Consider the following 14,450-nt stretch of genomic DNA (forward strand, 5'->3'; position numbering starts at 1 on the left):
CCCTAAACCAGAATGGCTATGAACGTCAAGAGCACCTATATTGCCCCATGCAGTTTCCAACCATCGCCTCCTCTAGAAAAGCATTGCCAATTCTTGAACGGCTGGCTGTAGACTCAATGTAGAACCATTCACTAGAATGGAGGTAAAGAGTCAAGATGCCAAATGCCCATCTCAGTGCATAATTTACCCTATGTCATTCTTCAATTATTTTACCCCACACTATGATGCTCGTAGTCATTCATATTTTTAACATAAAGTTTATATGAATTTCTTAAACAGGGATACGCCATAAAACAATCTTATTTTTTCTTCTTTTTGCCTGCTGTGGCAGTCTTTTTTGTACCAGCAGTAGATGGAGGGATGGAGATGTCATCCTTATGTGTGATTAGGTCTTGTCCACTTTTGATGTCATCTGTCTGGTCTTTGGACGTCTGCATATCTTCATTTAAAGCACTAGCTCTCTCTATCGCCATCTGCTCAATCCTTTTGGCTTCCTCTTCTGCCTTCAGTGCTTTAAGTCTAAATAAAGAAGACATTCAGCAAAAAATTATTCATTAGGTTTTGTGTTATTCAGCAAAATTCAGGGAATCTAAATCATCCCTATAGATTTATGATGTTACCTTGCTTCTTCTATTTCCTTGATCTGCTGCAGTCGTGCCTGTTCTGCTTGTCTCATTTTGTTTTTCGGGATTTCAGCCTTCAGTTCTTCTAAATGTTCGTAGGCCGGGAAGAATATGTTCAGAAAAAATACGTTGATCTGGTGGAACCACTTATCAGTTGCACCTTTCCTCTGCAGTTTTTCTGCAAAAATAATACATTTTTAATGTTCAAATTGAGAGCATGCTTCCAGCATAGTGATTGCACTGTCATTGACAGCTCCAAGTCACTAAATTATGATTGGGAACCGATGGGATAAGCTCTTGACCATGTAACCTCAATGACACGATTGGAAGTCCTGGCATTCAGAACTTAAAGGGCAGGAAAATATGATGCAAGGCCTGGTTCACACCTATGCAGGTTGCAGTTTGCATATTCCAGGTGCATTTTGCGTTTTTCAATACACGTTTTTGATCCATTCAAGTCTATGGAACCAGAAACCAGAAAAAAAAGTCCATGTGAACTACATCCATAGGAAACCATGTTAAATGGACTGTAGTGTGTTTCTGCAAAACTGAAAACGCACTAAAAAATACATAGGTGTGAACCAGGCCTAAGAGTGGAGAATGAAACCAGCAAACCAAGCTGTGTTCATGGTTACACAATGGCAACAAGTCTGATCTTGTAATGATCAAAGTGTTTAAGTTAAAAGCAGGGAATACTTCTGAAATTGATAATTTGGTGTTGATTCCTACCATATCATATTTGTTACAAAGTTAAAAAAAGTTTTAAAACATAAAATGTAACAGAGAGTATAACATTTCAGGGGCCTTAGATTTACGTGACCTGTGGCATTAAATACAGCAACTTTAACAAGAATTGTTCTAAATCCAAAAAAGTACATTCGGGGAAGGTGGCCAGCGAGGAGGGGAGTTGGATGTAAAAGCCGAGGAGGGAGAACAGGTCCACCCCCTCCCTGACCACCGAAGAGATGAATAGGAGCGAGGGCTGCCTCCACCCCCCCCCCCCCCCCAGAACTTGGATTCCTCCACCTCCTCTCTGCTCCAGGAACCGCACCGTGCGGCCAGGGCCGGAGGACAGGCTAGCTGGGAGCCAAGAAAAAAGGAACATGCAGGAGGCTGCCAAGGAGCCACTGGAAGGAACAGAGTAGCGAGCACACCCCCCGAATCTAGAGGGAGACTCGGCGCTGCCACTGCTGGCCATCAGGTACCTGGCATCCTGTACATACATGCCAGCCAGCACACTGGGGTGAGCAGAGGAGGGACTGCAGGAAGGGACAGCGCTATGTGGTCTGTCTCTGCCCCCTGTCCTCTGTCTCTCCGACCCCCCCTCCTTTGCCTCTCAGACCCCCTCCTTTGCCTCTCAGACCCCCCTCCTCTGCCTCTCAGACCCCTCTCCTTTGCCTCTCAGACCCCTCTCCTCTGCCTCTCAGACCCCTCTTCTCAGACCCCTCTCCTCTGCCTCTCAGACCCCTCTCCTCTGCCTCTCAGACCCCCCTCCTCTGCCTCTCAGACCCCTCTCCTCTGCCTCTCAGACCCCTCTTCTCAGACCCCTCTCCTCTGCCTCTCAGACCCCCCTCCTCTGCCTCTCAGACCCCTCTCCTCTGCCTCTCAGACCCCTCTCCTCTGCTCTCAGATCCCCCTCCTCTGCCTCTCAGACCCCCATCCTCTGCCTCTCAAACCCCCCTCCTCTGCCTCTCAGACCCCTCTCCTCTGCCTCTCAGACCCCTCTCCTCTGCCTCTCAGACCCCCCTCCTCTGCCTCTCAGACCCCTCTCTTCTGCCTCTCAGAACCCCCTCCTCTGCCTCTCAGACCCCCCCTCCTCTGCCTCTCAGACCCCCTCTCCTCTGCCTCTCAGACCCCCTCTCCTCTGCCTCTCAGACCCCTCTCCTCTGCCGCTCAGACCCCCTCCTCTGCCTCTCAGATCCCTCTTCTCAGACCCCTCTCCTCTGCCTCTCAGACCCCCCTCTTCTGCCTCTCAGACCCCCTCCTCCTCTGTCTATTAAGATGGCCCTGTGCTTATACATCTGATGACCTTGTCACTGAAGTGCCACATGTACCAGGGAGTGTATATTTTTCAGGAAGAATTCCATGCAAAAGGTACATTTTTCAGGGTACTGCTTGGTTACAAATAACATTTATAAATGTTCCCTAAAACAAAGCAAATATTCACTACAGTATTTGTGTTCAGTTTAACTTTAAAGGTGCCTTTGTCTTTCATGTAGCAGTCATGTGACACAGGTGAAGAGGTTAGAAATGGAGAAAAAAGTCAAAATATGCATAACAGAAAAAGTTCTGTGTTGTCTAGTTAGGTTGCATGTTTCTGGGAAAACAAGCAATGTATTTTAATAGCTGATTTTGAAGGTACTAGTAAGTTTTCATGCCTAGGGAATAGGGACATTTTTAATATAAAGTTTGTTAAATTGCTTGCATCAACTGCTTCATACCTTATTTTATTTTACTCCTTGGCATAACTACTATGGTACTGCTGCTTTACATTTAAATGTGGAATTATACTGCCATCCCGTGTTTATAATGATATTGCATGCATAGTTCGGATCTTTAAAGCAATCCTGTACTAAGCATAAAGTAATCAAAGTATGCTGTACAGTAGATACCATAAACAACGGGTGGAATGAAAAGAAAAAAAAAGATCAGATTCTTCCATCCACACATTTGAGGTGGGTTTGGGGAAATCACTACCACTATGCTAAGTCGAAAGATTGATTTGTGTACAACCATGGTGCCCATACATGGATCAAAATGAACCAGCCGTGTTTCAATTTATGTAAGGCTTGCTTTAGAGGAGACGTCCCTCACTTTGTAGAGTCCTCTCACTTTTTGGTGGAGAAATCTCCCCGCCACAATGGTGTAAAAAAGCACATCATTCTCTGCTCTATCCAAAATGAAAAAAGATCTTGATTTTAGGTATACTTTATGACCAAGCAGCAGGTTACTATGGTTAGGAAAAACATAAGTTTACTGCTAAACTATTATCTCAACAAGTCAGCAGGGATGCCGTCTAGTCTGTCTAATATGCCATTGGGAGACTCCACTGCTGCCGTTTTTACTTTTTGATGAGCGCTGTTTGCTTCTAAATGTAAGTGTTCTTACCTACATTAAACCGTTGTACATTCAGTATTACGCTATGTGCCCTTTTCTTTTTCTTTAAATATTCCATCATTCCGGTTTCTATTCCCTGGCCCTTATCGGGTATTTCTTGGAAGCATCCATCTGCTTGAATCATTTCCTTGGTCTCCTTTTGGATTGGGATTTGTCACAAGTGGCCCATATTCTGCTCAGTTGACTCTCTGGACGTATGTTCATTAGGGTTCACTGCCTCTGGTAGGCCTTCTTTTCAATGATCGGTGGTGGATTTCTTTACTGCACTTCATTTGGAATATCGGGAGTACTACCATTTTTCCACATTGAATTTGGTTTGATCAGCATTTATTCATCAGAGACTTTTATTCATCATAATTAGTGTTCATTATTGTTATTTTTTCTCACTGATGCACTTATCATTCATTTGGGTGTTTTTTATTTGTTTAAAGCGCTACACTTTTATTTGTCTAATATGCCATTAGCCACTACAGGAAGACTACAAGTTTGTACATACAACAATGAACTGAAACAGATAACAAGAACCAACTTCAATAAAACATCAAAATGGTTTTAAATGAAAAGTTATGCCGCATACACATGATCATTTTTCGGGTTCTAAAAAATGAAGTTTTCAGGCTCTAGAAAAAACAATTATTTTTTTCAACTTGATCATTAAAACGGCCTTGCCTACACACGATCGTGGAAAAAAATGCTCTAGCAAAGCGCGGTGACGTACAACACGTACGACGGCACTATAAAGGGGAAATTCCATGCGGATGGCGCCACCCTTGGGGCTGCTTTAGCTGATTTCCTGTTAGTAAAAGACGATTCGCGCTTTTCTGTCTGTTACAGCGTGATGAATGTGCTTACTCCATTACGAACGCTAGTTTTACCAGAACGAGCACTCCCATCTCATAACTTGCTTCTGAGCATGCACAGATTTTTCACGTCGTTAAAGCCCACACACGATAATTTTTTAGAACCCGAAAAACGACAACATTAAAAACGTTGTTAAAAAATAAAGCATGTTCGAATTTTTTTTTTGCCCATTTTTTAGAACCCGAAAAATGCTCTGAAGCCCACACACGATCGTTTTTGTTTTTTTTTAAAGTGTATTTTGTGCGTGTACTCGAGAAAGGAGCCGGACTGCAGGAGTTGGGAGTAGGCAGGCCTCCCCCAGAGGCAATCTGCCACCTTTCTCCATGCCCCGGGGGGCAATGGTGGGTGTGTGAGGGGGTCCTCCCACACAGCCCGCCCTACCTGCTCCGCTTTGAAGCCCAACGGGGCAGAGGGACTCCCTATAAGGAAGTGAGAGGATCTAGCCAGCTCAACCAGCCCAGTTAGTCCTTCGCCTCTCTTTTTTTTTACCTCGCATAGCACACCCACTGGGAGCCGGGCTGAGACCACCAAACTCAATTCACATGTAGCTGAGACCGGGATCCGAACCCCTAGCTGCAGAGGTGAATGGCTTGTCAGCGCAGTGCCAATCGCGTTGAGCCACCGCAATTTTTTTGGATCTTGTATTGTAAAAATAGGACCTCTCTCTTTCATTACATTTACAAATGCCAATACTTACTGGTGGATTGGAAAGGAAGAGGTGGGCTCCGTTTCTCATTTGTTTTTAAGGCATTAATCAGATCCTGCTCTAGCATCACATAATCAGTCTTATTCTGTAAATTAAGCATGAAGGAGAATTAGGATCATAATACACGTCATTTATTCTTGTGAAACCACATATTACAGTTGTCCTTATTTACACTAGTGGTACAATATTAAAGCTTGTATTACAGCTCTGTAGTTCTTGTACAGCATTTTATGTCTGCCATCTTGTCAAACAATGTGAACAGCTTATTTATTGGTATGGAGCATATTTAAGATAATTTTGGTTGCCACTAGAGAAATTTTCCAGCACCAATCTATCAACATAATTATTTTTGACATTAAAGGGGTTGTAAGCCCTTATGTTTTTTCACCTTAAGGTAAAAAAAAAACACCTGGCAGTCACCGGTCACCCAGCCCCCCGTTTTACTTACCTGACCCCCGAATTTCCCCTCGACGAGAACGCGCTGTCCCTCTCTCCACGGGGTCCCGGCTCTTGATTGGATAGATTGGTAGCAGCGCAGCCTTTGGCTCCTGATGCTGTCAATGATATCCAATGACGCAGGTGCACCAAGTCATACATTCGGCAGCTATGGCTAATGATGTGTGCTAAAATAAATCCGCGCAAGTATATTTAAAAACACCAGTGACAGCAAAAGTATTTGGTATTGGACTAGGTATGGTTGAAGGCGATCAGTGGACAGCTGCCTCTACTAATTGCTTCCACCTAAGTGGAGCAAGAAAGTTTTGAAAAGAAAAAGAAAAAAGAAAGCAAAAATGACGCTGGTCCTATGGAGCCAGATGCTCCATAAAAGAGGCTCCTAGTGTAAGGTGCAATGTGCAAAATATACACAAGGTGCTAAATAATCCAAAACGCCAAGTGACAGTGTAAACTACTATAATGATTCCACAGTATATATCATAAAGGCAGCTATTTCTGCATTTATGATATATACTGTGGAATCATTCTACTACTTGTTATTTTTGAGAAAGGAAAAAAAACAAGGCTTTAATATCACTTTAAGTATTATATATCAATAGAGAGATTGATAGAACAAAAATGTTATATTTAATACTAACCAGCTGCGGATGATCTAGCACATGATCTGATACATCTTCTGGGATCTCATCTGTAACAGACAGTTGACTTTGTTCACTTTGAGGAAGTTCACTGAGTGACTGACTTAATAGCTCATCCGTGACATAGGTGATCGCACAGCCAAACAGCGCCTCAAAGAACTCAAGGAATGTAAGCTGGCAAGGAAAACAAACTGGTTGACAATCATCTATATAAAATATCTTTTAAAATAAATATTATCTCAGAGCTTCTCCTATCAAAATAAAATCTACAATATATACAATTATGGAGAGGCTAACACCTACTGTATGTGAAATCACCAAACAAAAAAGATAAGAATATCTATTATATATCATGCAGTGCTGCTTTAACCGGTTAAGACCCGGACCAATATGCAGGTTAAAGACCAGGCTTTTTTTTGCGATTCGGCACTGCGTCGCTTTAACTGACAATTGCGCGGTCGTGCGACGTGGCTCCCAAACAAAATTGGCGTCCTTTTTTTCCACAAATAGAGCTTTCTTTTGGTGGTATTTGATCACCTCTGCGGTTTTTATTTTTTCCGCTATAAACAAAAATAGAGCGACAATTTGGAAAAAAAATCAATATTTTTTACTTTTTGCTATAATAAATATCCCCAAAAAAGATATATATATATAAAAAAAAAAAAAATTCCCTCAGTTTAGGCCGATATGTATTCTTCTACATAGTTTTGGTAAAAAAAAACGCAATAAGCCTTCATTGATTGGTTTGTGCAAAATTTATAGAGTTTACAAAATAGGGGATAGTTTTATTGCATTTTTATAAGAAATTTTTTTTTTACCACTAATGGCGGCGATCAGCGATTTTTTTCATGACTGCAACATTATGGCGGACACATCGGACACTTTTGGCACATTTTTGGGACCATTGTCATTTTCACAGCGAAAAGTGCTATAAAAATGCACTAATTACTGTGAAAATGACACTGGCAGTGAAGGGGTTAACCAGGAGGGGGCACTGTAGGGGTTAAGTGTGTACTAAGGGAGTGTTCTTACTGTGGGGGGCGTGGCTGTGTGTGTGACATCACTGATCGTCACACTAGGAAGAACGGGGAAGATTTGTTTACACTTACCTGTCCCCATTCTTAGTCTCTGTGACCCGATTGCGGGATTGGGTCAGCTGTTCCTGCGGCGACGGTCCTGGAGGAGAGGACCGGGTCGCGAGCGCGCTGCCGGCGGCGTGCTGCACGACCCACGGCTGGGCTCTTAAAGGGCACGTACATGTACGTCCTTGTGCCCAGCCGTGCCATTTTGTCGACGTATATCGTTGTGCGACAGTCCTTAAGTGGTTAAGAAATCATTTTCCATTTCAAGTGCAAAAATAAAAAATATTATTTTATACTCAAATACAAAGGCGTATCTAGTGAAAATAGCGCCTATGGCAAGCACTGAAACTGCGCCCCTGTCGAAACATTTGAAACCCTTTTTTCAGATAAACTTAACAAAAAAAACAAAAAAACAACAACAAAACTAGTAAAATTTATCATCCCTTGTGATACCTTGGGTAGTGGCATATCCTCTATATGGAGAAATCTGGGGTTTATTAGACCCCTGATCCCTCCTCTGCCCTCCAAGGCAAGGTAAATGCAGAACCAATACTGGAAGTGATGAAATATATAAGAGGTCCATACAGTGAACTTGGTGTTGAGTTATTCACTTTACGGTCAACACTGAGGACAAGGGGGCACTCTGTACGTCTAGAGCAGGGGTGGGCAATTATTTTTTCGATGGGGCCACATGAGAAACTAAAAATATTTTGGAGGGCCGGGCCAAAAGGCTAAACTCAATACTGCATAAAATCAATTGTATTTCTTTATAAAAAGCAGTAAATATCATTGTTGGACAACTGGTACGAGTACTTGTTATAGACATGGCACAGGAGGGGGACAGAGGCTGGGGACATGGCACAGGAGGGGGACAGAGGCTGGGGACATGGCACAGGAGGGGGACAGAGGCTGGGGACATGGCACAGGAGGGGGACAGAGGCTGGGGACATGACACAGGAGGGGGACAGAGGCTGGGGACATGACACAGGAGGGGGACAGAGGCTGGGGACATGACACAGGAGGGGGACAGAGGCTGGGGACATGACACAGGAGGGGGACAGAGGCTGGGGACATGACACAGGAGGGGGACAGACGCTGGGGACATGACACAGGAGGGGGACAGACGCTGGGGACATGACACAGGAGGGGGACAGACGCTGGGGACATGACACAGGAGAGGGACAGACGCTGGGGACATGACACAGGAGGGGGACAGACGCTGGGGACATGACACAGGAGGGGGACAGACGCTGGGGACATGACACAGGAGGGGGACAGACGCTGGGGACATGACACAGGAGGGGGACAGACGCTGGGGACATGACACAGGAGGGGGACAGAGGCTGGGGACATGGCACAGAGGCTGCAAATAAATCATATCACTTCTTCACATCATCAGTATGCTGTGTCTTCCTCCTGTGCCCCTTTCACCTCTCCACAGACCTGTGGAGAGGTGAAAGGGGCACAGGAGGAGGACACAGCATACTGATGATGTCTAGGTAGGATAGCACTTCACACTCTGCTGCTGGACTGAGGAGGACTCACCAGACAAGGCCAGGGCAGTGGCACTGAGGGCAGGCAGCAGGCGTCGCGAGGAGTCCTACTCCAACGAAGAGAGTGGAGACCAGGGTCCACTCCAGGTCCGGGCACCAGCATGGCGGCTGGCCGACTGCTACAGTCAGTCAGTCGGGCGGGCAGAGCAGGCAGGCAGGCGCACTGGTCGGTCTCCGTCTGCCTTCACTCAGTCCACTCCGTCACAGTGGGGGTGCGTCTGCAGTGTGTCCACTACATCTGCTGCTGTGTGCTATCCCGCCGGTGCCGCTCTCCACAGAGTCCACACATTCTACGATGTTCCTCAGTTTCCCCGCGCTGCTCTTTTGAATAGGCTGGCAGCAGTGTTGTTAGCGCGAAAATGTGCTTTGATAATTGGCTGCGTGGCGGGTGGTGGTGGGCTGGGCGGTCAGAGAGGGCGAGGCTATGCATAATGTAGGAGGACTAGATGCTGCCTGCGCTGCGGCTCACATTCGGATCTTTTTACGGGCACATTTCCCTTATTACGGACTTTTACGAACAGGGAAAAAGTGCCTTTTATTTACGTACTGTCCGTAATTCTATGGACGGTTAGGGTTGTCCCGATACCACTTTTTTAGGACTGAGTACAAGTACCGATACTTTTTTTTATGTACTCGCCGATACCGAATACCGATACTTTTTTTTAAATGTGTCCCCAAATGCAGCCATGTCCCCCGTATAGCAGCCATGTCCCCCGTATAGCAGCCATGTCCCCCGTATAGCAGCCATGTCCCCCGTACAGCAGCCATGTCCCCAGTATAGCAGCCATGTCCCCAGTATAGCAGCCATGTCCCCAGTACAGCAGCCATGTCCCCAGTACAGCAGCCATGTCCCCAGTATAGCAGCCATGTCCCCAGTACAGCAGCCATGTCCCCCGTACAGCAGCCATTGTCCCCCTTACAGCAGCCATTGTCCCCCGTACAGCAGCCATTGTCCCCCGTACAGCAGCCATTGTCCCCCGTACAGCAGCCATTGTCCCCCATACAGCAGCCATTGTCCCCCGTACAGCAGCCATTGTCCCCCGTACCTACTGTTATCACCGCGGCGGGGAACATTACAGACAGCGTTCGTTTGAACAGCTGTTTTCCCCGCTGCGCATAGACACTCCCCCTTGGACGGATCTGTCCAATCGCGAGCAAGGGGGAGTGTCTATGTGACTCCCCCTTGCTCGCGATTGGACAGATCCGTCCAAGGGGGAGTGTCTATGCGCGGCGGGGAAAACAGCTGTTTAAACGAACGCTGTCTGTAATGTTCCCCGCCGCAGTGATTAACGTGGCAGCGGCGGCGGTTTCGGCGGCGGCGGGGGGGGGAGTATTCTATTTTAGTATCAGGGGTATTAGCGGGAGTACGAGTACTCCCGCTAATACTCGGTATCGGTCCCGATACCGATACTGGTATCGGGACAACCCTATTGGCAACACTGCCCGGGGGCCGGATTAAAAGGTCCGCCGGGCCGTATACGGCCCGCGGGCCGTAGTTTGCCCAGGTCTGGTCTAGAGGAAAAGAGATTTCACCTCCAAATACGGAAAGGTTTTTTCACAGTAAGAGCTGTGAAAATGTGGAACAGACTCCCTCCAGACGTGGTTCTGGCCAGCTCAGTAGATTGCTTTAAGAAAGGCCTGGATACTTTCCTAAGAGTACATAATATAACTGAGTACTAAGATTTATAGGTAAAGTTGATCCAGGGTAAATCCGATTGCCTCTCGGGGGATCAGGAAGGAATTTTTCCCCCTGCTGTAGCAAATTGGATCATGCTCTGCTGGGGTTTTTTGCCTTCCTCTGGATCAACTGTGGGTATGGAGTTGGGGGGATGGGATTGTACTGTGTTTTTTATTTTGTTTGTTTATTTATTTGTGGTTGAACTGGATGGACCAACTATGTAACTTAAGGCCTCAGTTTTCACAGAGGAGAGGGAGAAACTGATGTTCCTCCTTCTTCTTTGTGCGCTGCCAATCCGACCAGATGGAACGGGAGATCAGGGGAGGGCTGTGGCTGAACGCAGCAGGGATAGCGCTGCCATTGTCCATTAGCAAAGGTGCTGAAAAGGAGATCCTGCCTATGCTCGGGAGGAGGGAAGAAGAGACCCTCAGACCCTGGTAAGTGCCTTGCTGCCCAGCCACTCAACAGCTCCCCCTTCATATGGCGCCCATGGCACTTGCCAGCAAGTCAGCAATGGCAGTCCTTATATGTTGGCCACACATTCAGATTTGTTTCAGATGTCAATACACTTTGTCAGCCACTGTTATCTGAAACCATTCATATTGTGTCCAGCCAGGTAGGCCAAAATGCTAGCCAAACACACATACATTTCTCTTGTTCAGCCCCCAACAAATTGTTGTTTTGTTTTCTTTTTCATCTCTTTATGTCAGTTCCATATAAAGAAATTAAAGAACCCCAATAATTTGTTGGGAGCAACTTATGGCACTGTAATAATAGCTGGTTTGTGGGCTAGGGGAACTAATAAACAGTTTGGAGGTCTTACGGTATATGAATCGATGAATGTTGAGATCTATTTCTATATAGTCGTGTGGCACCTATAGGACCACTGCCGGTTTAAATTAAAGACAACTCAGTGAAAATTGGACAAAATTCCATGTGTGTATGGCTAGCATTATACTGTCTGTACAGCTGTTCATAAACTGGGGCAAGATCTGATTGTGTGCACCCTGTATTAAGCTGACCGTGCACGTTACGATCTGACTTTTTTTTCCTTCTTTAGACCTTTTTTAGATCTATTAACATCTATGTAGAGCAATAGCCCATCTGATTGAATACAAACTCAATGAATGGTAGGAGCTCTCACATTACATAAATTTGGTCAATCTAAAATCTGAGACTGTAATGTGTGTAGCATTGATGTGCGCAGCCTATTTAATTAGGGTGTGAACCCCAGAGCACAGACAAAAATGCATGTATATCAGCAGAGCAGTGGAGGGAGTCAGACAAGCAGAGATCAGTGTAGGTAGTTTTAATTTTTATTGTTTTTTTTACAAAAAAAAAATGTAATAATTTTTATTTTATTTTTTACAATATTATTTATTAATTTTTTTGACAATTTTTTGATTGTTTTTTTATAATATTTTTTATTATTATTTTTTTGACAATTTTACATTAGACAGACCTCTGATGTCTCACTTGTGAGACAGAGAAAGGGAAAGAAGACAGAGCTTCGCCAGTCCCGTTTCTCTGCAGCCTCAGCTGCACTGGACAGTGAACTAATGAGAAGTGCTCTGTGCTAAGCAGCTTTCTGTTCATAAACTAAAGCATAGTAAACATTGTTTACTATGCTTCAGTTAAAGCGGTAGTTCACCCTCCTTAACAACAGTGCAGCATTACATTCGGCATAGTAGCGCGAGCTACAGTATGCCTGTCTGTATTTTTTTATGTCCGTACTCACAGTGCTATTGTACATTCAATCAAGATTCCGACTCCCGCGGGGAATGGGCGTGCCTATGGAGAGGGAGGATGATTGACGGCCGGCTCTGGCACGTCACGCTCCCCGAAGACAGCCGGAGTAGGTCTCGGCTCTTCACGGCGCCTGCGCACAGGCTATGCGCAGGCGCCGTGAAGAGCCAAGCCTATTTCGGCTATTTCCGGAGAAGCGTGACGTGCCAGGGCCGGCCGTCAATCACCTTCTCTCTCCATAGGAACGCCCATTCCCCGGAATCTTCAATGTACAATAGCACAGTGAGTACCGGGATAAAAAAATACAGACAGGCATACTGTAGCTCGCGCTACTATGCCGAATTTAATGCTAGAGGAAAAAAAAAAAAATTTTTTTTTTATATAGGGTGAACCCCCGCTTTAAGAATGAACACAGGAGTAACCAGTACAGAACACTCACTGTTCATTCAGAAAAGAAAAGGCTCGATAAATTAAATATTTTCCCACCCCTTTCCCTATTCTCAATCATTAAACATACCCCACAGCAGCCGGAAGGAGAATTAGGATAGCTGGCAGCACTGCAGGGGGGAGACAGGGGGCACCAGGAAGCATTGGGTATCAGCACTGCACAGGGTGATTAGGGTGTGCCCAGGCACACCCTGTGCACACGCCTATGGTGTGTAGCAAGCATTATATGGAAAAGAGACAATTAATTTATGACTTATATTTGCAAGATGAAAGAACAAGAAGAAAGTCTCACCTCCAGCTCAAGATTGATTTCATTGCCATTATGCACAGAGGGGTCGTCCTCAGCTAAGATTTCCACAATCTTCGTAACAGTAAGATCTTGGTTTATGATTTTGAAGTCCTGTATACACAGCATAAAATATTTCTCATTGTAATCATTGAGTACACACATAAAATGGTCATTTACTTGGCAGTTACTATGATAGGATCATTGTCATATTACCCACTAGCCAACCAGCCGCCGTCATTCTACTGCGGCAGGTTGGCTCTTCTACGCGAATCTCGCCGTAGCTGTACTTCGGCCCTCCAAATAGCTATAGCACAGCGGCTGACCCGATGCGCTTGGCTGGTGAGCGCGATGTCCACCGGCAACGCGTTATTGCAGGCACGAGAAACAGAACGGGGATGTGTGTCTATTGACACAGACTTCGGGACTCAGCCCCACCCCTGCGTCACAGCTTTTGTTTGACAGCAGTGGGAGCCAATGGCTCCTGCTGCTACCAATCTGTTAAAGGGGGAGAGCAACAGTGACTTTAATCGCTGCGCTCATGCACATTGCTGGATCAGATCAGGCTCAGGTAAGAAAAAGTGGGGGGGTCTGTGGGGGAGCCGCAGCACATAAGGTTTTCACCTTAAAACATAGAATGCATCAAGGTGAAAAACCTTAAAGTGTATGTAACCCCAATTCATTAAATTTGACCTGGGCACATGTATCTGCAGTGTTTACTTATTTCTCTCCAAATGCCTGAGTCCTGTGTCTTTCTGTTGTGCCGTTCCTCTGTTATCAGCATGACAAGTTCTCTGAGATGGGAAATAAAACAAGCCTGAAATTTCTGTTGGGTGGGTGCTATAAGTAGATTAGCAGAGATCTTGTCTTTTCACAGCATAGCTCTGAAATATTTTGTTCTTCAGCCTATGTGGAGTGAGGGTGTGTGCCTTTCCTCCAATCAGCTGTCACACAGTGTAAGCCAAGACTACACTAACTGCAGAAGGAGGAAATAAAGATTCTAACATAATATAAGAATTCTAAAGAATATAGCAAGCTTAAAGGGGTTGTAAAGGTAAATGTTTTTTCACCTTAATGCATCCTATGCATTAAGGTGAAAAAACATCCGATTGTACCGGTCCCCCCCCCCCCCAGCCCCCGTTTTACTTACCTGACCCTTCGAAAGTCCCGGGCGCGTCCATGTGATCCTCTTCGGTTCCAAGCCTGGCCATTGATTGGCTAGGCTGGACGGATTGATAGCAGCGCAGTCATTGGCTG

General features: G+C 45.5%; 1 protein-coding gene across 1 annotated transcript in view; it reads right to left on the reverse strand.

The window, feature by feature from the left end:
- Positions 1–241: 241 nt before the first annotated feature.
- LOC120943478 (radial spoke head 10 homolog B-like) overlaps positions 242–14,450 on the reverse strand; it is a 62,078-nt gene continuing 47,869 nt past the window's right edge. The window contains exons 15-19 of the mRNA XM_040356804.1: positions 13,200–13,307; positions 6,402–6,575; positions 5,299–5,392; positions 621–801; positions 242–519 (exon numbers count right to left, since the gene is read on the reverse strand). Of these exons, the coding sequence (XP_040212738.1) occupies positions 300–519; positions 621–801; positions 5,299–5,392; positions 6,402–6,575; positions 13,200–13,307 (777 nt within the window). The 3' untranslated portion in view covers positions 242–299. The remainder of the gene's footprint in view (positions 520–620; positions 802–5,298; positions 5,393–6,401; positions 6,576–13,199; positions 13,308–14,450) is intronic.

The sequence above is a fragment of the Rana temporaria genome, chromosome 6, assembly GCF_905171775.1.
Source record: "Rana temporaria chromosome 6, aRanTem1.1, whole genome shotgun sequence".
Lineage (NCBI taxonomy): Eukaryota > Metazoa > Chordata > Amphibia > Anura > Ranidae > Rana > Rana temporaria.